The sequence below is a fragment of the Caretta caretta genome, chromosome 27 (assembly GCF_965140235.1).
Source record: "Caretta caretta isolate rCarCar2 chromosome 27, rCarCar1.hap1, whole genome shotgun sequence".
In the NCBI taxonomy this organism is placed as follows: domain Eukaryota; kingdom Metazoa; phylum Chordata; order Testudines; family Cheloniidae; genus Caretta; species Caretta caretta.
The window spans coordinates 14,069,960-14,092,119 of record NC_134232.1 but is presented as its reverse complement, the minus strand read 5'-3'; the positions used below and the strand labels follow the sequence as shown (position 1 = coordinate 14,092,119).

At 41.5% G+C, this 22,160-nt stretch overlaps 1 protein-coding gene and 1 long non-coding RNA gene across 2 annotated transcripts in view; one reads left to right on the top strand and one right to left on the bottom strand.

Annotated features, from left to right (window-relative positions):
* The window catches only part of LOC125626657 (uncharacterized), a 225,423-nt gene that overhangs the window by 112,630 nt on the left and 90,633 nt on the right, over window positions 1-22,160 (bottom strand). The gene's annotated exons all lie outside the window — the stretch shown is intronic.
* Window positions 14-16,875, top strand: LOC125626641 (keratin, type I cytoskeletal 19-like). The gene is made up of 9 exons (XM_075123533.1): window positions 14-4,415; window positions 6,425-7,803; window positions 10,566-10,648; window positions 11,094-11,250; window positions 12,640-12,801; window positions 12,911-13,036; window positions 13,178-13,398; window positions 14,762-14,805; window positions 16,086-16,875. The coding sequence occupies exons 2-9, from the start codon at window positions 7,369-7,371 to the stop codon at window positions 16,181-16,183; spliced, it is 1,326 nt and encodes a 441-aa protein (XP_074979634.1). The 5' UTR covers window positions 14-4,415; window positions 6,425-7,368; the 3' UTR covers window positions 16,184-16,875.

Genomic DNA, 22,160 nt, shown 5'->3' with positions numbered 1-22,160 from the left:
TTAGTGTCATCCGCAAACTTGCTGAGGGTGCAATCCACACCATCCTCCAGATCATTAATGAAGATATTGAACAAAACCGGCCCCAGGACCGACCCTTGGGGCACTCCGCTAGATACCGGCTGCCAACTAGACATGGAGCCATTGATCACTACCTGTTGGGCCCGACAATCTAGCCAACTTTCTACCCACCTTGTAGTGCATCCATCCAGCCCATACTTCTTTGACTTGCTGACAAGAATGCTGTGGCAGACCGTGTCAAAAGCTTTGCTAAAGTCGAGGAATAACACGTCCACTGCTTTCCCTTCAACCACAGAACCAGTTATCTCATCATAGAAGGCAATTAGATTAGTCAGGCATGACTTGCCCTTGGTGAATCCATGCTAACTGTTCCTGATCACTTTCCTCTCGTATAAGTGCTTCAGAATTGATTCCTTGAGGACATGCTCCATGATTTTTCCGGGGACTGAGGTGAGGCTGACCGGCCTGTAGTTCCCAGGATCCTCCTTCTTCCCTTTTTTAAAGATTGGCACTGCATTAGCCTTTTTCCAGTCTTCTGGGACTTCCCCCGATCGCCATGAGTTTTCAAAGATAATGGCCAATGGCTCTGCAATCACATCCGCCAATTCCTTTAGCACTCTCAGATGCAACACATCTGGCCCCATGGACTTGTGCACGTCCAGTTTTTCTAAATAGTCCCAAACCACTTCTTCCTTCACAGAGGGCTGGCCACCTCCTCCCCATGCTGTGCTGCCCAGTGCAGTAGTCTGGGAGCTGACCTTGTTCGTGAAGACAGAGGCAAAAAAAGCATTGAGTACATTAGCTTTTTCCACATCCTCTGTCACTAGGTTGCCTCCCTCATTCAGTAAGGGGCCCACACTTTCCTTGGCCTTCTTCTTGTTGCCAACATACCTGAAGAAACCCTTCTTGTTACTCGTAACATCCCTCGCTAGTTGCAACTCCAGGTGTTATTTAGCCTTCCTGATTTCATTCCTACATGCCCGAGCAATATTTATATACTTATCCCTGGTCATTTGTCCAATCTTCCACTTCTTGTAAGCCTCTTTTTTGTGTTGAAGATCAGCAAGGATTTCACAGTTAAGCCAAGCTGGTCGCCTGCCATATTTACTATTCTTTTTACACATCAGGATGGTTTGTCCCTGTAACCACAATAAGGATTCTTTAAAATACAGCCAGCTCTCCTGGACTCCTTTCCCCCTCAGTTATTCTCCCAGGGGATCCTGCCCATCAGTTCCCGGAGGGAGTCAAAGTCTGCTTTTCTGAAGTCCAGGGTCCGTATTCTGCTGCTTTCCTTTCTTCGTGTCAGCTGAGCAGCGGGGAACCAGCTGAGCAGCGGGGGACAGCAGAGCAGCAAACAGCAGGAGTTTGCCTGGGAGTTCGCCTGGGGTGAGCCCACTGAGGCTTACATCTTGCCGGCTTCTCTGAGTAATTACTGCATACTGCGCTTCTGGGAAGTTTCAGTGGCCTCAGAAACTTGATAAGACCCCAGTGTGACCTCCCTTTCTCAGTGTAGCGGCAAGAGTCACAGCCTATTGAGTAGGGGTAGCTGTGTTAGTCTGGATCTGTAAAAGCAGCAAGGAGTCCAGTGGCACCTTATAGACTAACAGACATATTGGAGCACAAGCTTTCGTGGCTTACTTTCATCACCGACCAGTATGGGAAATGGGAAGGGGGAATACCCCACAGTCTCTGTAGCTCCATCGTGCTCAGTAAGCACAGTTCGGCATCCTGCCTGGACCAAGTCCTGCTTTCCTTCTCCAGGGGATCTCTGTAGAGTATGGGAGGGATGGGGACTCAGGACCGCCCTCTACTCCAGGTTCCAGCCCAGGGACCCTAATTGTAGCAGCTATTGGTGGCTTTCCCTTCACCACTGATACCGCTTTGATTCCCTGGGCCACTTCCCCCATGGTCCCCTTTTCCTAGCTTCACCCTCACCTCAGGATTCAGCAATGCTTCCTCTCCTCCAGCTTCTTTCACCTCAGCCCCCTGGAGGGTACTGGAAGGAGAGCTTTTAAACAGTATAAGTGGACCTTGATTGGTTTCAGCTGTCTCCATTAGCCTAAAGGCTTTAACTGGTTAATTGGCATCAGGTGTCTTAATTGGCCTAGAGTAGCCTTTGTTTGGCTATCCAGGCTGATATACCTGCCTTCCAGCACTCCCTTATATTCTTCTGTTCTGAATCTGTCACACAATACAGAATCCCAGAGGAGTAGGTCTCTGTAGTAGAAGGGAAGGAGGGCAGGTTGCGGAATCCATGTGGACAACACATCTCAAAGAACTACAGTTACTGTACTGTAAGTAACTGTTTTCCTCTTCTAGTGATTGTCCACATGGATTCCATTCTTTGTGACTAACAACCAGTTATCTGTTTGCTTGGAGGTGGACAGTAGGAGACCTACTTAAACAATGATTGCCAGGTAGTCCTACAAAAGCAGGCATCTGATCTGAGAATCTCTGCAAAACAGAAGTGTCCTGTAACGGTGTGGACTGAGCTTCACATAGCTAACTTACAGTTTCATAAAGAGCGATATTCTTCGAACAGGCAGCAGCAAAGGGTGCCTGAGCTCTAGAGGAATGAACCCTAATACGGCTAGGTGGATCTAACCTGGCTAATTTATAACATGTTCTTAAAAATGAGGAGACCCATTCTGAAATTGTCTGTGAAGATATGGCCTGACCCTCAACCCTTTCAACAAAGGCCACAAACTGGGGGTAGATGTGTTCCTGAATGATTTTTTTCCTGTTGGTGGTATAATAATTCCCTTACTGTATCAAGTGTCTGAAATTTAGCTTCTGCCAAGGCTGATTGAGGTTTGGGGAAGAAAACTGTCAGATGAATGAACTGGTTCATATGGAACTCTGAAACAACCCTGGCCAGAAACTTAAGATAAGGCCTAACAGTAACACTGTCCTTATGAAGCACTGTAGAAGAGGGACCTCCCTTGAAGACCTGAATCTCCCCTATCCTTCCAGCTTATGTAATAGCTATAAAAAGCTATTTCTTCACTGACAGAAACCTGCTCCCTATGCCACCTAAGGGCTCAAATTAGGGACCCATCAACCCAGTTATTACAATGTTGAGGTCCCAAGGGGGAGGGAACTCCCGAACTGGGGGAAAACATGAATAAAGAGGGTGAGAAAATACAGTATGGCCCTGGATAGCAGAGCAATGTGCAGATATTGCTGCTAAATGGCCCCTTATAGAACTGATAAGAAAGTCCCAATTGTTTCTGGGCTAGCACATGGTCCAATATTGGTGAAATGGGTCATGTCAAAGGAGAGAGATGCTGCTGAGATAGACAAATAGAAAACCTCTTCCACCTAGGTTTATAAGTCTGGTTGAGGCTTTCCTGCTTTGGAGTAGAATGTTCCAAACTTCATCTGAACTTCTTCTTTCAGTGGATGTCATCCAGCCAGCATCCTGGCTGCCAGATGTAATAATATTGGGTCTGGATGTATGATGTGACCATGGTTTTGTGAGACTATGTCAGACAGAGCAGGCAAAGTAATCGGGGATTGCACTGAGAGAGTCACCAAATCCAAACACCAGAACTGCTTTGCCTATGCAGGGACGGTCATAATAATCAATCCTAGATCTTGCCTCAGTTTCCTCAGGACTGTCAGTATCACAGGGACCAAGGGGAAGGCCTACAGCAGTCCCAGTGCCCAAAGGATAAGAAAGACATCTGACAGGTAACCCTGACTGGACCCCCGTCTGAGGCAGAACACTTCACACTTCTTGTTGTGGTCTGCAGCAAATAGGTTTTTGGTTGTAGTTATTGTTTTACTTTCCAACTAGTTTATCAAAGTTAATTTAAAAAGACAGAAAATGGTGAATCCTTTGCTTTTTTCTTTTTTGATGCTAAATTTGCCATTTGACAGAAGAAAAGTTTCTCTTCCTTCCTCAAACAAATTAATGATGACTTCATCCATCTTAGGCTTCACTCTTGTGGTTTATGTTGTCACCCGAACAAATAGATAGAATGTCCTTGTAACTCACTAAAACCTATATAGCATTCTCTAGGTATTAGCTAATTTTTCACATGCCACTTTCTTGATATATGCACAACTGCACAAAGGTGTGGTGTTAACCCTTGTCATCCTGAACTGTTAGTCACGATTAATGCATGACCATGTAATTATTGCAAAATTAATTCCACCACAATTTATTGCATGATTATTTCAATTTCCTAAACCTTTCTACAAACTCCAAGAAGCTGCCATACCCATTTTCCTCCACAGCAGGGAACCAAAGGAAAACAAGGAGACTGCTTTTGAATAACAAGCTCCAACAATTTCTCTGATCCAAGCTTTGAACACCAGCATCTGGTATAGCTACTTTAAACTATGAAAGCCCTGTGTGCTTTTTTGACTGTTCTGCTGTTCTACTTAATAAGGTAAATTAACTGCAATGCCCTGAAGTTCTAGAGCTATTGTCTGTTCTGTGAACACCTATGCCATTCATGTTCTGAAAAATTCATTCAATAACCCATTTCTTCCCTAGCTTTATCTCCCTGTATTTGGCACATAAACACCTGTGCCCAATGTTCAGCTTACAGAATAGTTTACCTAGTAAGATCATTGAGCCCCACTGATTTTGGTAATTGGTTAATCATGGGATGTAAAAGACAGTCAGTCTCCTGCTACAGAAACCTGATAGTTCTGTGTGCACATTGCAGAGAAAGTAGAAAACAGACCTGTGATAAAGTTCCTGCTCTACCTTGGTGGGTCTTGCGCTTATTGGCGGATTTGCTCACCTTGGAGCTTCACGGCAGCCCTCAGATTGGCCGTTTTTCTGAACCCAGAGTCCAGGTTGATTCCTCCTGTGTCTGACCAGGAGTTGGGAGGATCTGGGGAGGAACCCGGGCCCGCCCTCTACTCCAGGTTCCAGCCCAGGGCCCTGTGGAATGCAGCTGTCTAGAGTGCCTCCTGGAACAGCTGGGCGACAGCTACAACTCCCTGGGCTACTTCCCCATGGCCTCCTCCCAACACCTTCTTTATCCTCAGCACAGGACCTTCCTCCTGGTGTCTGATAATGCTTGTACACCTCAGTCCTCCAACAGTCCGCGTTTTCACTCTCAGCTCCTCGTGCCGCTTGCTCCCAGCTCCTCACACGCACACCACAAACTGAAGTGAGCTCCTTTTTAAAACCCAGGTGCCCTGATTAGCCTTCCTTAATTGATTCTAGCAGCTTCTTGATTGGCTGGTGTTCTAATCAGCAAGCCTTAATTGTGTCCAGAAGCTTCCCGATTTTTCTGGAACCTTCCCTGTTACCTTACCCAGGGAAAAAGGACCTACTTAGCCTGGGGTTAATATATCTGCCTTATATTACTCTCCTCTAGCCATCTGGCCCGACCCTGTCACAGACCCTATAACCTCATTGCTGAATCACTCACCTATGAGTGTAAGTGGGACACTTAAGCAGAAATCCTGGTGTGAAATCCTGGCCTCATTGAAGTCCATGAGAGTTTTGCCATTAACTTCAATGAGCCAGCATTTCATCCCTGTTCCTAGCACAGCACCAGAGAAAACAAAGGGGAACTCCATCAGGACTGGGGCAAAAGAATCTTTCTTCCCTCCTAAGCCATGACCACAGCAGCAACTTCTACACAGCTTCTACTACAGCATTGCTACTGTCTCCATACTTGCCCTAAATGAGGTTGTCAGTGGATCCGAATAATCCTGAACCTACTAGCCACATTCCTTTCTTCCCCGCCTTCCTTTATCAACAGCAACAGCATTAGTAGGTCTTCTAGTTCAAATAAACGAAAATGGAACTGTGCAAGTAAAAATACATTTTTCAAATTAGCAAATATTTGTCACTGGCACACAACCCTTTTGTTTTTATCATATATCTATAACAAAGAAAGTAAAAGTGTGCATATGATGCCAGATACCTAAGTAATTTGCGAACTCTAACCTACCTTTTTATTGGTCCTGAATGATACAAAGATATATTATCTTTCTTTAAGGGTTAATTGTTTCTTTGAGATATAACAATTCTGTGTAGAGGAGAACTGTAGTATCACCAACATTTGGAAACTAAACCATTCTGTCAGATGACAGGGAACAGTCTAAAATCTTCAAATTTCTTTAGAAAATAGCCAAGTGGACACAGTGTGTGTGTACGTGTGTATGGGTGGGTTGGAGGAAAGAAATGTTGTGTTTTTAAGCAAAATATTTTTTTTTAATTTTTAATAAAGGAAACAAGTGTACTGGAAAAGTAGAATGGTTTTTTACTAACATGCCAACATAATCAGTTAATGTTAATCATTAATACACAGAGTGCAACCTATTGTAGTTGCCAAAATACAGCTCAAATTAATACATATACTTTTATCTGTTGAGCATATAAAACAAGAAAAGAATATATAATGAAAGCTTATTCGTTTCACTTTAACTTCAGCCACACGAGAGTGCAAAAAGTGTTTGAGACCAGCTACACTGGGCAGGTAAGTATGTCTACGATAAATTAACTTGGCTAAACTTAATCCCTGGTATAGCTCCATTGATGCAGTTGCTGCTATGGAAATGAAGGTGAGCAATGAGATTTCAAATGCTCTTGTCCTGTTGTTTAAGTTGCATTTACTTACATCATATGACAAAGTAATATTCTTTTTATTTTCAAGTGTATTGAAAGTCTGTTCATTTTAAATTATAGTAAGGATTTCTTGTTTAAAACCCATATTATATTTATATGTAACATACCTTACCTTTGCTAAATCACAAATGCTTAATGTCTGTTTTAAATGTTAATGCTGTTTTCCATTTACTATAAAATAAATGACCATGGTAAATACAAAAGTAATCTTTCTAATCATCTGCCTAATTAGATTATACAAACATACTACTATTATTCTAAATCGTTTCTCGGGCAGTGACTATTGTCTTGTCAGTAGAAATATATTATTGACTCTAACCAAGTTTTATGCCCCTCGTTACCTACACACACCTCTGCTTTTTTTATACCACAAATAGGGAGTAAAATATTTCCTTTGTTTTTTTCAAAAGGGATATCGAGACTGTGGCTTCAGGTAAAATGCAATACATTTTTCAACAGTGTTTTACCTTTTCTCTAAAAAAATCACAAAGATGCCCCCACTACCTGGGGACTTTTCCTGGCGCACACATGAACAAATTAAAGTTCTGTTACATTACTCTGAGCAAGATGCTAAGAGTTGGTGGTGTTGACCCGAATTAAACTATGTGTCAGCAGAGGTGGAGTTTACAACTGTCATGCCTCTTTTTCAGATAAAGTATAAAAGATCAAGAAGCATACAGTGCTCTCCACTCTAGCTGCTCTCAATCTTGTGGTGCTTTAGCTATTTTTTAAAAACAAAAACACCACCAATGTCACTCTCCAGCCAAAGCTACCTTACTGGTACAAGCTCCACTTTCCAGCCTATTGCACCCAGTCTAAGTGGTTCAACCTACAGGAAAACAGCTATCCGAAAGTATCAGGCACCGAGTGTCTATGGGGGAGCTGGTGGCTATGGCACCCGCATTTCCACCAGCACTAACTATGGAGGAGGCTTTGGTAGTGGCTTTGGCAGTGGATTTCAACTCAACACCAGCAGTAGTGACATCCTGCTTGGTGGAAATGAGAAACTGACCATGCAAAATCTGAATGACCGTTTGGCTTCCTATCTGGAGAAAGTGCATTTTCTAGAAAAAGCCAACTCCCAGCTTGAAAAGCAGATCAGGGAGTACTATGGGAATAGATCCTCAACTACAACGCATGACCACAGTCAATATTTTAAAACCATTGAAGACCTCCAAAACAAGGTAAGAAATCATAAAAGTATCCATTATTTTGTAACTTTATATGCTTCTGTACTCCAATTATTAGAGAATGAAGAGAGTCAGCTAGCTGTGAATATTTTTTTTTCAATTCACTGTGACCTCACTGTATGTACATTAACCATTTAACTTTGGCAAGATGCAGGTTAAATTGTGCAAAGTCAGTTTATCACATCTCATTTTATATTGCTATAAAAATGTCTATGGATATGTGTAACCTAACAGTTCAAAATCTATCATAAAGGCTGAATTAATTCTTCTATAATTACATAATATAGGGTTTTTCAACTGTAGATTTCAAAGTGGGGCTTTCTAGAGAAGATATAATTATCCCTATTTTACAGCTGAGGAAACTGAGGCACAAAGAAGTGAAGTCACTTGCCCAAGATAATACACCAAATCAAGAGCAGGGGTGAGGACAGAACTAATGTTTCCTGCCTCTCATTACATTGCCGTATCCAATTAACCACACTCACAACTGGAGTGTGAGAATATAAAACTTTAATTCTTTCCTCAATGTTGTAGAAGGTCACACACTCTAAGTTTAGACACTTACCTTCATATTAATGTAAATTATTTCAGAAGTTCTAAGTTCATAGAAGGCTTTAAAGGCTTTGAAAGTGCTGTTACAGTTTGTCATAATCAACGTATGAATGGATCACCAAACACTCAATGACAAGTAACATATTTCTTAATATCACGGAATAAAAAAAACCCAAGATAAAGCGACGTTAAGGATCAGATTTATACCTACAAAAGACAGGAAATTTAGAGTAAATGGTAAAATTCCTTTCTTAGCTCATCTTAAATTGTTTATTAAAAAGGTCTCCCAGCATCCATTAATTTTATTTATCTATGTATAATAGTGAGTATTTTTTTAAAGACAGCATTTTGGTTATCTCTGTGGATTGCTATGTATTTGTGGGCTTCACATCAGACTTTTAGACTTTGTTTTTCTTCGTGAGTGTGTGTGTGTGTAATCTAATCTCTTACACCTGGACAACAGTAAATAAACAGATTGTTATCTGGGAGGTGCTGTTTATTGAGGAAATCTAAAAATCCAAAGTTCTCTTTGCAGTTTCATAATTAACTAATTTCCCCAAGTAATTTCAGTTGTCATTTTTTATTATTTATTTAAACATTCTGTTGACTATTTACACAAAAACATTAATACTTAATCTTTTTTCAACTGTTCAAGTAGCAGTAAAGGAAAATGTCTCATCATTTTACATATCGGACCCCATGTTGCCAGTGTCACAAATATTACATTCCAAAGAGAAGGTCTCTAACAGCAAGATATTCAGCAATGTGGATTAAGGTTTTAAACTTTATTTTAAAATCCAGTTCATTGTAGATCTAGAGGGAAGTCACTTTCTGACTACTATGCCGAGCAAACTAGGTGCAGCTTTCATTTACAGGAAACCAGTGTCTTTCCAATGTCTGACCTATAGGCATTATTCATGAGCGTCCATCTTTATACCTGCAAAAAAATCTCCCTTGTCAAAATATCACGACTGACAGAATGCGTGGCTCCTAAGATTATGACATGATGAGGGAGGAAACTGTGGAAAGAATCAATTCACACATATGACACCATACTTAATGTAACATTTACATCATGGTTTTTGATGTTCCTGAAGATTTTTTCAAAAGCTTCTTCAAAAAGTGGCCTCCCCTGTTAAACACTCTTCTTAATTTTAATAAAAATGGGCTCCCCAGCCCATTTCATTTTTTTTTTCCTGCTGGAGATGTGAGCCTTGAGATTTTGATAGGCCTCTCTTCAACGTTGCCCATAGTTTGTGTTTTAATTTTTCTATGGTCTTGAGATTTTTTTCTTGTTTACAGCATCAAGTGGTCTGGACCATACCTTTTGGCCAGCCTACAAGATATATTTTACAAATTACCCTAAATTCTTTGTGACAGAGTCCAAGCATATTCTGCTCCAGGAATTTTTACAAAAAACACCCGCTCTGTGGTGCAATCTGGTGCATTCCAAAGGCAAAAAAAATTAATTGGTCTTCAGACATAGCTAAGATCTAGCATAATAATAAACCATGGCAGGAACACTTTAGTGGTATCTAGAGATGGGAATGAAATCCACCAGAAGCAGGGAAATATGCATGCATGCGCGTGCACACACACACAAACTGAAACATAATGTATGTGTGGGTACATGCACTAACATTATTTACATTTTTCCTTCTATTTTATGTCTCATATCTCTTCCCTAGTTTTTCAAAGTCTGTAGTTTTCTTTCCTTCTTCCTCCAGTTCTGGAAATGAGAAGCTTGAAACAATGGCAAAATGTCAACAATATCACTTACCATTCTTTGTAGAGACAGGGTTATAGTTTGTAATAACACAAATCAATCTTTAAGTTAAGATGGGGTCACAAATCACAAACAACTAGAAGTTCAATGTATAAGACATCTCTTTTTCCATAACTTAATCTGTGCTTCAATGTTTTATTTAATCTTCATTTGCTTTGTCCGTAAGGGACTATGCCGACAGCATATAGTGTAGTCTCTGAAGAGTACAGGTAACCTTAGATTTGCCTTCCCTTAACACTATAAATTAGAGAGGAATGTATCTGCCTATATATCAAGATTTTCTGAAAACAGAACAATCTGATTGCTGGCACAGATTCCATATTTCAAAATGTCATCCAAAGTTATTTTTATAACATTTAAATATTGGTTTGGTTTGCTAACTCTAGATTACTTTACAATCTATCATCTTCTTTTCCAGATTGGTGCTGCACATCTGGAAAATGCCCGGCTCGTTCTGCAGATCGACAATGCCAAGCTGGCTTCTGATGACTTTAGAATGAAGTAAGTTTCTATGATGAATTAATGTGATGTCCTCCCCAAATGTCAGTCAAGTGATCTCTTTAAAAGCCAGCGGGGTCTTCTGGCAAATGTGTGTTTTTTAGGAGAGAACTGAATGCCTTCAGATCACTGAAATTGAATAGTAATACAAAATGGATACATTACATAAATCCCACCTGCCCTATTCCCACAGAGAAACCCTACATATACGTGTATATCTTGTCTTGGTAATAAAGTTATTGGAGTTAAAATTGAGAATTAAACTGTTTGTCCCTAAAGAGTCAGTAAAAAGGCAATTTGCAGAGAGAGATAGTAATAGTTTGTGATTCTCTGAGACAGAACTACAGTCCTAGCTTATCACGGTAAAGCATATCAGTAATTAATTACATATTAATTGCACATTAGTAATTATATATTAATGATGCTGGAATGAACATTTATTTTCCAGGTATGAGAATGAGCTAGCAATCAAACAGAATGTGGAAAATGATCTTGCTGGACTACTCAGAGTCCTTGATGACTTGACCTTGTCAAAGGCAGACTTAGAGCTACAGATTGAAGGTCTGAATGAAGAGCTGACTTTCCTCAAGAAAAACCATGAAGAGGTGAGAGCAGCAGAGAAACTCATTCAGAATTCACATATTTTCTCAATGACACACAGAAAACATTTGACACATGCAAATCTTGTTAAGAATACTGAAAATTCCATGGTTAATCTGAAAAAACATAAACTTTATAATTTGAGACATAAAGTGAAAAGATAAAACTAAGAATGTTAACCAATCTTGGTTTCTTCCGTTCTTTTCAAGAAGTAGGGTCACATAACTGAAATCTGGAATTAACCTGCTACTCTATTAGTTACTAACAGAAAGCCTGAATTGTGTCATACGTTAGGCTTCCTTTGTTACAATCCATAACACAAAATGATTCCTCTTAGCAATCATAAGTCATAGTATTAACTTTTTCATACCTACTTTCTTTCTAACTGTGTAGAAAAACATGACATTTTAGAGGCTCTGAAAATTAAGGTGTGATGGTCTTCCTTTAGTTTAAAGAATATCCTTTGGTTCTATGGGCCACCACTAAATGCAAAACCAGATAACTGGGAGCCAAGACTCCTGCACTCTAGTCACAGTTCTGACACTGCTCACTATGACCTTGGGGAAATCAGAACACTTCAGTCTCTTTGGTCACTCGATTACAGACCTAAAAGTTGCAATTCTTCAACAAAAAAACTTCAAAAACAGACTCCAACAATGCTGAATTGGAATTAATTTGCAAACTGGATACAATTAATTTAGGCTTGAATAGAGACTGGGAGTGGATGTGTCATTACACAAAGTAAAACTATTTCCCCATGTTTATTCCCCCCACGCCACCCTGCACTGTTCCTCAGACGTTCTTGGCAACTGCTGGAAATGGCCCACCTTGATTATCACTACAAAAGTCCCCCCCCCGCACCCGCCCTCTCCTGCTGGTAATAGCTCACCTTAAGTGATCACTCTTGTTACAGTGTGTATGGTAACACCCATTGTTTCATGTTCTCTATGTATATAAATCTTCCTCACTGTATTTTCCACTGCATGCAGCCGATGAAGAGAGCTGTAGCTCACAAAAGCTTATGCTTAAATAAATTGGTTAGTCTCTACGGTGCCACAAGTACTCCTTTTCTTTTTGCGAATACAGACTAACACAGCTGCTACTCTGAAACATTTCACCTCAGTATCTCAGTTTTCTCTGCCATAAAATGGGGAAAACAGTACATCAGAGGGGGTGGGTTGTAAGGTTTTAATTAATATTTGTAAAGTGACTGAGAGTCTCTGAAGAAAGGTGCTAACGCAGGCCTAGGAATTACTTTTTATAGCCCTATTTCTATGCATTTTGAATTTGTTTCTGTCTTTCTGTCTTAAGATGACTGCACGTTTCTCTTCCTATTTAAAAGCTTAACTGATGTTCATAAATATAGAATTATCTATAATCATTATTGTTTGTAGGAAGTTGGTGAACTGCGTAAACAGCTAGGGGGCACAGTTAATGTAGAGGTGGATGCTGCTCCGAGCACTGATCTTGCCAAGATTATGGAAAACATGAGACAGCAATATGATAGCATGGCAGAAAAGAATCGTCAAGAGGCCAAAGACCACTTTGATAAACAGGTAAAGTCTCACTGATCATATAGCAGCAGCACCTCACAAGGAGTTCAGTCAAGATTTAAAATTGAACTTCACTGTCTTTACACCTTCTTTTCCATTCTTTGTATTTCAGACAGAAGAAGTGAACCAGGAAGTCGCTATTAACATTGAACAACTGCAAACCAAAAAAACTGAGATCACAGATCTGAGACGCACTTTCCAGGGTCTGGAGATAGAGCTGCAGTCCCAGCTTATTACGGTAAAGCATATCTAAAATTTAACATAGGGAATATCTTTAACAGATAGTTGTTTGGATAAACAAGGAACTACAAGGTCTTTCAATGTAAACATAATTTAAAAATACAAATAAGTAAGTCCTCTATTATTTCACCTTCTGTAGAAAAAGGCTTTAGAAGACACACTGGCTGAGACTGAAGCACTTTATGGTTCACGACTTGCCCAAATACAGGCTGCAATTGGCAATGTAGAGGCACAGCTGATGCAGCTTCGAGCTGACATGGAGAGCCAGAGTTCTGAGTACAGTTCTCTGCTGAACATAAAGACACGGTTGGAAATGGAGATTGCCACTTACCGACGCCTACTGGAGGGAGAGGATAGTAGGTAAGGAACTGAGTATCAGTGAAGTCTGCTGTTTAGTTCAGTTTTCTATCATAGAATATCAGGGTTGGAAGGGACCTCAGGAGGTCATCTAGTCCAACCCCCTGCTCAAAGCAGGACCAATCCCCAGTTTTTGCCCCAGATCCCGAAATGGCCCCCTCAAGGATTGAACTCACAACCCTGGGTTTAGCAGGCCAATGCTCAAACCACTGAGCTATCCCTCCCCCCCCCAAAGTCAGCAATTATTCTAAATACTCTTTATAAAGGCTGCCTAGGGGTAAAAAGAGGACAGATGTTGAATTACACTTGCATTCAATAAAATGAATGGATAAAGGATACTTCTGCATATTAAAATTTGTTCCTGACAACACTGGTTACTCTACTGGTGGTGTCCAGTCTGGCTGAAACTAAAGAGAATGAAAGTCAAAGACAAACAAGCAAAGTGAGAAGGTAATTATGCTCTAAAATAGAAAAATATTTGTATTTTAAAAAATGAGTACAAATGCTTCCCCCACAAAAAGTAACAGTGAAATGACCAATTACAAGTACCCTTGTTGTATATGGTAACGTCTTTTCTAAACTATGGCACTGAACTGTTCAGCTTCTGGGGCAACCTGATTGGTAGCACAAGGGCGCTCTTCATTATCCTTTGCACCATGGATATCTCTGCAAAGCAGCATGGGGAGAGAAGATGTGGACAATCTGGGACTTGGCCAGTGGGTCGGAAAACAATGTGGCACTCTTTAGTAAAGCAGGCTACAAGCATTACTGCATTGTCACACCTCCTTGCAGAAACTATTGCTGATCAGTGATTGAAAGACAGAGAGTGTGTGTTCCGGAATGTACAGGTTAAAAATACGCTCCCCTTCCCCCTGGTGCACATGGTGGGTCAGTGCCCCCAACTGGTCGTTACTTCCTGTTGACTCGTTGGCTACTCTCAGGTAAGTCTGTCCTCCTTTCCCATTCCATATAACCCAAATGTGGTAGCGACTTTTCAAGGAGCTCCGCTCTCTTTTTCCTGCTGACAGTCAGTCAGTCACCACATTCAGCTGCAGAGAGGACATTCTAGAGGCTGCTAAAGAAGTTGGTTGGTTCAGTATCCACCAAGCCTCCTCACAGTACCTGACACAAAGTTCATTTACTTAGGCTTTGTTCCATTCCCCCCAGAGATAACTGTTTGTAGAACTGAGTGAGATTAATCCAAGGAATTTAACAAGAAAAACAATGTTTAGCACATGTTTAAGTACCTTGCTGTATTGGGGTTTAAGTGAACAAATTAAATGTACAAAGATCAGTGATCTCAACATTTCTTAAATTTAATAAGCACCTTTATTTACAAAGTATGTTTTATTCATATATTTAACAGACCTTTACAGTCAGAAATATCTACTATTGAAGAGTCTGAGAGAGGTATGTCACTTAAATTTTTGTTTTCATATTTTTATATTTGGTTGCTACTAATTTGGCTGCATTAAAATTAATTAAGCTGATATAAAACAAATTGAGGTACTATAAGTCTTTCAGATGCAAATATTAAATCAGTGAAATCTTACGGCAAAATTGCCAATTCAATTGCCTGACTATATAACTCTCAATGTAATGTTTCCGTTAAAAGCACCTTAGAACTATTCAGTTTGTACAAAACCCAACCACCAAAATATGCTCAGGAGGAATAAAAGATTCACTCAAAACAATGTTCTGTAAAAAGTTCAGGGTGATGTACAGGATGTTCAGTAATTGGAGAAACCATATTCTGTACACCAAGAAAGAAAGTTTACTTACTATCACAAAACAGCTACTAGTGTCACCTTTGCATATTCACACTTACGGGACTGGCGCCTCCTTGTGTTCAGCTGTATATTCTTCAAGAGATGACATGCATTGTCCTTGATGCTTCCCTTTTACATATTTCAGAGGAACAGCCGTGTTAGTCTGTATTCGCAAAAAGAAAAGGAGTACTTGTGGCACCTTAGAGACTAACCAATTTATTTGAGCATGAGCTTTCGTGAGCTACAGCTCACTTCATCACGAAAGCTCATGCTCAAATAAATTGGTTAGTCTCTAAGGTGCCACAAGTACTCCTTTTCCCTTTTACATAGGTATTCCCCCACCTCCACCCTAGAACTGGCCTCAGCCCACACATGAATTGGACAGTACTATTTTGTTTATTCTTTTCCATAATGAGGGATTTTTTCCAAACAAGTGAAAGTGAACACTTCCATTTGCCCCAGCTATGACCAGCAGGCACTCTACTAATATGACACCTGAAAACCCAGAATTTTGACTTCAGACTGAAATAAGCATATCATTTACACTTAAGAAGAAGCTCAATATCTATTTTACAATAAATGGCACTTTCATTCTTAAACCCACTGTTAAACTGAAGAGCAAAATTATACATGATCAGTAATTTAACTTTTCTTTTTCATGTGTGTTTCAAATTTTCTGATGTTCCACTCGATTATGCCAATGTGGGATTAAGGCAGTGCTTCCAAATATGACAGGTTTCAGGAAAGCTTATGTTCAAATAAACTGGTTAGTCTCTAAGGTGCCACAAGTACTCCTTTTCTTCCAAATATGTTTGCTCAACAGGCTGGAAAACTAAAAGTATAGAGCTAGTTACTGAAGTAAACATTAAAATATATTAATATAAATGTTTTAATTAACACTCTGTGCAATTTTATTTCCAGAAATAAATAAAATTAGGAAGATCAAGACAGTTGTTGAGGAGCTGATTGATGGCAAAGTTGTCTCCTCCCAGACCAAAGAGATTGAAGAGACAATATAAGCAGCATCAGCAGGGAGATGCCTCTGAACTTCTTAGAGTTAATGGCAAAAATTACTTGATTAAACTTCAATGGGAGTTGGATTGGACTGTTTTGTCGCCAAAAGTTTTATGCTGCTTTAATTAAAGTGCTTTGATTAAACTGCTGTTGCATTTCCACAGTATGCTCCTTGTGTCTGCAGAGTGAATCCACATTAGCAGCTCTTGCATCGACACAGAGAGCAGTGCACTGTGCAACTGGCCATAGGGTGCTTTGGGAAGGGTTTGCAATGCCTCATGGGGCAGATACAGCGTCATATGTTGCAGGTTTCTCAATCCCATCGTTCCGTGGTCCCGTGGACATCCTACTAGACTGCCAGCTGCTTTTCAACTAAAGTGTGTGAGGGGAGGGGGGAGTATGTGTGACAGGGAGCGTGTGTGTGTGTGTGTGTGTGGGGAGACAGAGACAATGTGTGTTGCGGGAGTGTGTGCATTGGGGAGAGTGAACAAAACTCCCCCAACTTCTAAATTCAGACAGCCACCAGAAGGAACCAGTCCTGAGGCAGGGGGAGGGGGACATCCCTGACATCAGCCCCCCACCCTGGCGCTGCACAGCACAGCAGTCTCTCTCTCACACAGACATACACACACATGCCTCTGCCTGCCTGCCTCTGTATTCGTGAAAAGAAAAGGAGTACTTGTGGCACCTTAGAGACTAACCAATTTATTTGAGCATGAGCTTTTGTGAGCTACAGCTCACTTCATCGGATGCATACTGTGGAAACTGCATCCGATGAAGTGAGCTGTAGCTCACGAAAGCTCATGCTCAAATAAATTGGTTAGTCTCTAAGGTGCCACAAGTACTCCCTTTCTTTTTGCGAATACAGACTAACATGGCTGTTACTCTGAAATCTGTATTCGTGGTGCTGTCAGAACTTCCTGGAGCTTTGAAAGGGGAGAGGGTGCATGCCTGCAGGGCAGCTGAGTTCAAAACGGTGAGCAGAGTGGTCACAGCGGGCATTGTGGGATACTGGGAGAGGCCAGTAAGGCAATATAACAAATGGCAGCAGCTGCACTGACGCTTTGTCGCTTTAAGTTTGCCACAAAAAGCTTTATGCCTCTCGTTGAAGTGGTTTCGTTTTGTTGTCGAAACTGAAGAGTTTTGCTGAAAAAAGTGGCACTGCAGTGCGTACACCTCCACTGTTTCGTCACCAAAAGCTGCTTTTTGGCAACAAAATTCTGCAGTGTAGACACAGCCACATAAGTACAGTGGGAGGCTATTTACTTCAATGGTACTTGGATCAAGCTGAAAGAAAACTGCCATGTTATCTACTGAGAAACAACATGCTATATCCTCATTTTTTGTCCATTAATCAAAAATTGCTTTGCATCACTAAGTTACAAGGCACAAATATCCTTTAAAAGCTCTTTACTTACATGGTGACTGGCAAGTTGATTACAAAATGAGGGCCATTCAGTGCGAGAATATTGTGTATAGACACAGTGAATGCCGTGCTGTTATAAATCCATTATTATTTCAATTTATCTTAACCATGGTACATATGATTATAGCAATTACTATGGATCTTCTCAGAGTAATTAACAACAAATTTTCAGCAATATGCAATTACTATGTAGCTATATATTTATGAAAAAGCTTAATAAAACTGTAGTGATCATACAAGTACAAAAGGCTTAGCATGATGCGTGCGCCATGTAGTTTAATGTTATTGAATCTTTCTTAAACTATCAAAATTGTTTCCTCTGTACTTCTGGTAATAAACTTTACATGTAACAGATGGTATCTGCGTATCCGGTGTTATACTATACAGCACATCAGTGCCTGCTTTTGTTGAGTGTGAAGATTAATGTGGTCCTTGTAGTTCCAACAATTCACCATACTCTAGTCAAAATATGTTAAGCCAAGTTTAAAAGAACATCTCTTTTCACCTCTAATTAACCTTCCCTGCATCAAATTTATGCTACTTATGTTTATCCCTCAAATATACTCAACAATACTCAAATGTATATGTAAACAAATAGAGGCATAGACCGTTCAAACATTCTGTCAAAATCTGGACTGGTCAGGACAGGATTTTCTTTATCTCACTGAAATCTTTCTGACAGGCTGCCATCTATATTACTTTGTTGAGTCTTGTCTTTTTGCACAACTCTGTGATAAGCAGACACAATGTCACTGAAACCATTTTCAAATCAGCAGTAGTAGTTAGCCAAGCCTATGAAAGATTGGTCTTGTTTTTTAGTCTTGGCTATAGGCCCGTTAACTATGGATTCTGCTTTCAAAGGATCTGGGGAAACTTAGCCACCTCCTTCCCAGTGTCCTAAATAAGGATCTTTGATTGCTCCTATTTTGACACTTTCACAGTGGGACGTACATCTCTGAATTTTGTCAGCACAATTCCCAAGATATTTTTATAATCTGACAAAGAATTGCTAAATATTGCAATGTCATCCATATAAACTTATGCAAAGTCTTGTAACCTAACACTTGACTATCAAGCCTCTGAAAGATGGCTCCTGCATTAATTAACCCAAAAGGTAACACTTTAAACTCAAAAAGTCCTAAATCAGTAATGAAGGTGGATTTTGTCAGTGCTTTGATGTTTAATTGGATTTACCAATAGCCCTTTGTTAGGTCTAGAGTGCTTAGTGTCATTGACCAGGACATAGGCGGTCTGACCTAGTGGTCAAAGCAGCAGTTGGGGGCCAGGAGGCAGGCCAGATCTGGATACCTGTGGACCAGAATCTGCGATAGGCCCAAGGACAGACCGAGAGTCAAGTTGACAGGAGATCAGAGTCCAAGACAAGCCAGAGGGCAGACGAAGCCATGTGTCAGGAAGCAGGCAGACTCAGGTTATCAGAGTCTGAGACAGGTCATGGGGCAGATCAGGGGCAAGATGAGGAGCAAAGTCGGGATACCAGGAAGTCAGAGTCAGGCAGCAGGCGCAGGGTCACAAATCACTCTAGTATTTGAATGCAGGAGTAATGAAATGTTATCCTTATTGTACAAGTAAAGGGCAGCAGAACTATGCTTAACATGCCCTGATTGAGGGGGTCACCCTAAACTGAACCTTGCTTGCTAAGTAGGGGGTAGAGATGCCAAATCCCAGTGAAGATGAGACTGAGTGGGAACAGTTGTTCCTAGTGGTGGTGTGGCTGCTGCCTAGAGAGTCCTAGATACCATTTGGCCTATCCTTCTGTAGCATTTAATGACAGAGCTGATTAGACTCAATTAAGAGCCCTTGTTTCCAGCTGGTGATTCCTAGAGCTGCCCTGATTTCTGAGCAAGTCTAAGCCTTAGACTTCGTGTAGGGACAGAGAAAGGCAACCCAGAAACTGCACTGGCAGTGAGATTCCCCAATATCTGCTGAAATCACTGAGAGCTGGGTTAGTAGTAGAACCTCAGAATATGATGTCACAGCAGAAAGAGGCAGCGGGATGGCAGCCAGTGGCAGCAGAGGGACAGCAGCAGCAGAGGCATTGTCCAAGGCCCCTCCCCCTGTCCACGAACAGACCTCTGAACTCTGGGTCTTCACTAACCAAGGACTACCAACTGTGAGTGTGGTGCCATGGCGGGAAAGGGGAGTGGTGTGTTAAGGGACATTCGTTTGTTGGACTTTCATGCTGCAAGATGAAAAACTGAGGCAAAGGACACTGCCCAACCTACTGTGGGGGGTGGGTGTTTGCCTATGGTCATGTGCTTTTGATTATGGTTGTAGTGTTTTTCCAAATTAATGTTCTGTCCTCTTTTCCCTTTTAATGAAAGTTTGATTTTGTTTTACACACACTTGGTGCTTGAGAGAGGGGAAGCATTGCCTCTTAGAGGCACTCACGGGTAGTGTTTCGTTTTCCCAGATTACTATGGGGGGGCTCAGGCCAGTTCTGTTTTCTGTTGTTAAGAGAAACCCCTAAACATTGAACCAAGCCCTTGCTGTTGCCGACTCAACCTGGCAGAAGGGTTACACATGAATTCTGCATTTTGTGCCTTTTTACAAGAGTACGCCATCACCAAGTCCCCCTGCATCAAACGATTGCTCACAGGCATTGCGGTCATGCCACAGTTTCCATGCAGATGGCTTTTAGTGAGGTTTTGCTAAACAATTTCCATCATAGTTTATAAATCTTTCCTAAATTTCTGTACATATTCAGCCAGTGGTTCCCCTTCTGCCTCAGTGCCATCGTCCCAGGAGTTCCTGATGAGGTCCAATGGCCCATCGCATGGGGTGTACTCTGTGAGGTACATCCCTGGAAGTGAATAATTTCTCTTCTTCTTCTGCATGGCTAGTGTAGAGCAGCAATTATAATTTCACCTGAAGTTGATCAAGCCAAATGGCTACGACAGGAGGAGCAGAGTTTATTGCAGTAATGCCTCCTTCATATTTATCAATTGGGCAGTAGGTACTGATATGTTCAATGGCCTGTTGTGAGGAACCAAACCGGGGAGTCCTTGATTTTCCATTTGTGCATTAGATGTCCACACACTACCATGGTTGGTTTGGATTCGGTTCAAAGTTGACCAAGATGACGGTGGAAGGTCAAACCCAAGAACCTTCTGCATGGGATCTGGCACAAGGTGCTTATTTTTTAAGCCTTGTTTAGCCCAATCTGCTTTCCAAGCCTCCTCCTGATCGTAGCCTGATTGCATGAGGCTAAATGAATGTGCACAGAAAGGCTTCCGGGTTTAAGACATTGCAGTGTGGGGGCGCTGTCAAGGTCTTGGTGGATAGGAAGACATCTGTTTTCCTGGATTTGCTTAGCTTTGTGGAATGTCGCAGCAGTTTGGCTTATCGGCAGAGGAGCGATGTTAGACAGAACAGGTATCCATGGGGTTGGAGTCGACTTAAGGGTTACCGTGATGCAACGCATCACTGTATTCAGCTGGGTATCCACAAGTATAGAATTAGTGGGGGAAGCAAAAGTGGATGGGAATCTGGGAGGCAGTGACCATGAGTTGGTTGAGTTCAGGATCCTGACGCAGGGAAGAAAGGTAAGCAGCAGGATACGGACCCTGGACTTCAGGAAAGCAGACTTCGACTCCCTCAGGGAACGGATGGCCAGGATCCCTGGGGGACTAACTTGAAGGGGAAAGGAGTCCAGGAGAGCTGGCTGTATTTCAAGGAATCCCTGTTGAGGTTACAGGGACAAAACATCCCAATGAGTCGAAAGAATAGTAAATATGGCAGGCGACCAGCTTGGCTTAATGGTGAAATCCTAGCGGATCTTAAACATAAAAAAGAAGCTTACAAGAAGTGGAAGGTTGGACATATGACCAGGGAAGAGTATAAAAATATTGCTCGGGCATGTAGGAATGATATCAGGAGGGCCAAATCGCACCTGGAGCTGCAGCTAGCCAGAGATGTTAAGAGTAACAAGAAGGGTTTCTTCAGGTATGTTGGCAACAAGAAGAAAGCCAAGGAAAGTGTGGGCCCCTTACCGAATGAGGGAGGCAACCTAGTGACAGAGGATGTGGAAAAAGCTAATGTACTCAATGCTTTTTTTGCCTCTGTTTTCACTAACAAGGTCAGCTCCCAGACTGCTGCGCTGGGCATCACAAAATGGGGAAGAGATGGCCAGCCCTCTGTGGAGATAGAGGTGGTTAGGGACTATTTAGAAAAGCTGGACGTGCACAAGTCCATGGGGCCGGACGCGTTGCATCCGAGAGTGCTGAAGGAATTGGCGGCTGTGATTGCAGAGCCATTGGCCATTATCTTTGAAAACTCGTGGCAAACCGGGGAAGTCCCGGATGACTGGAAAAAGGCTAATGTAGTGCCAATCTTTAAAGAAGGGAAGAAGGAGGATCCTGGGAACTACAGGCCAGTCAGCCTCACCTCAGTCCCTGGAAAAATCATGGAGCAGGTCCTCAAAGAATCAATCCTGAAGCACTTGCATGAGAGGAAAGTGATCAGGAACAGCCAGCATGGATTCACCAAGGGAAGGTCATGCCTGACTAATCTAATCGCCTTTTATGATGAGATTACTG

Coding starts and splice junctions, on each gene's coding strand:
- LOC125626641 (XM_075123533.1), top strand. CDS start 7,369: ATGTCACTCTCCAGCCAAAGCTACCTTACTGGTACAAGCTCCACTTTC. Junction 7,804..10,565: donor TTGAAGACCTCCAAAACAAG/GTAAGAAATCAT, acceptor CTTCTTTTCCAG/ATTGGTGCTGCACATCTGGA. Junction 13,037..13,177: donor TGCAGTCCCAGCTTATTACG/GTAAAGCATATC, acceptor CACCTTCTGTAG/AAAAAGGCTTTAGAAGACAC.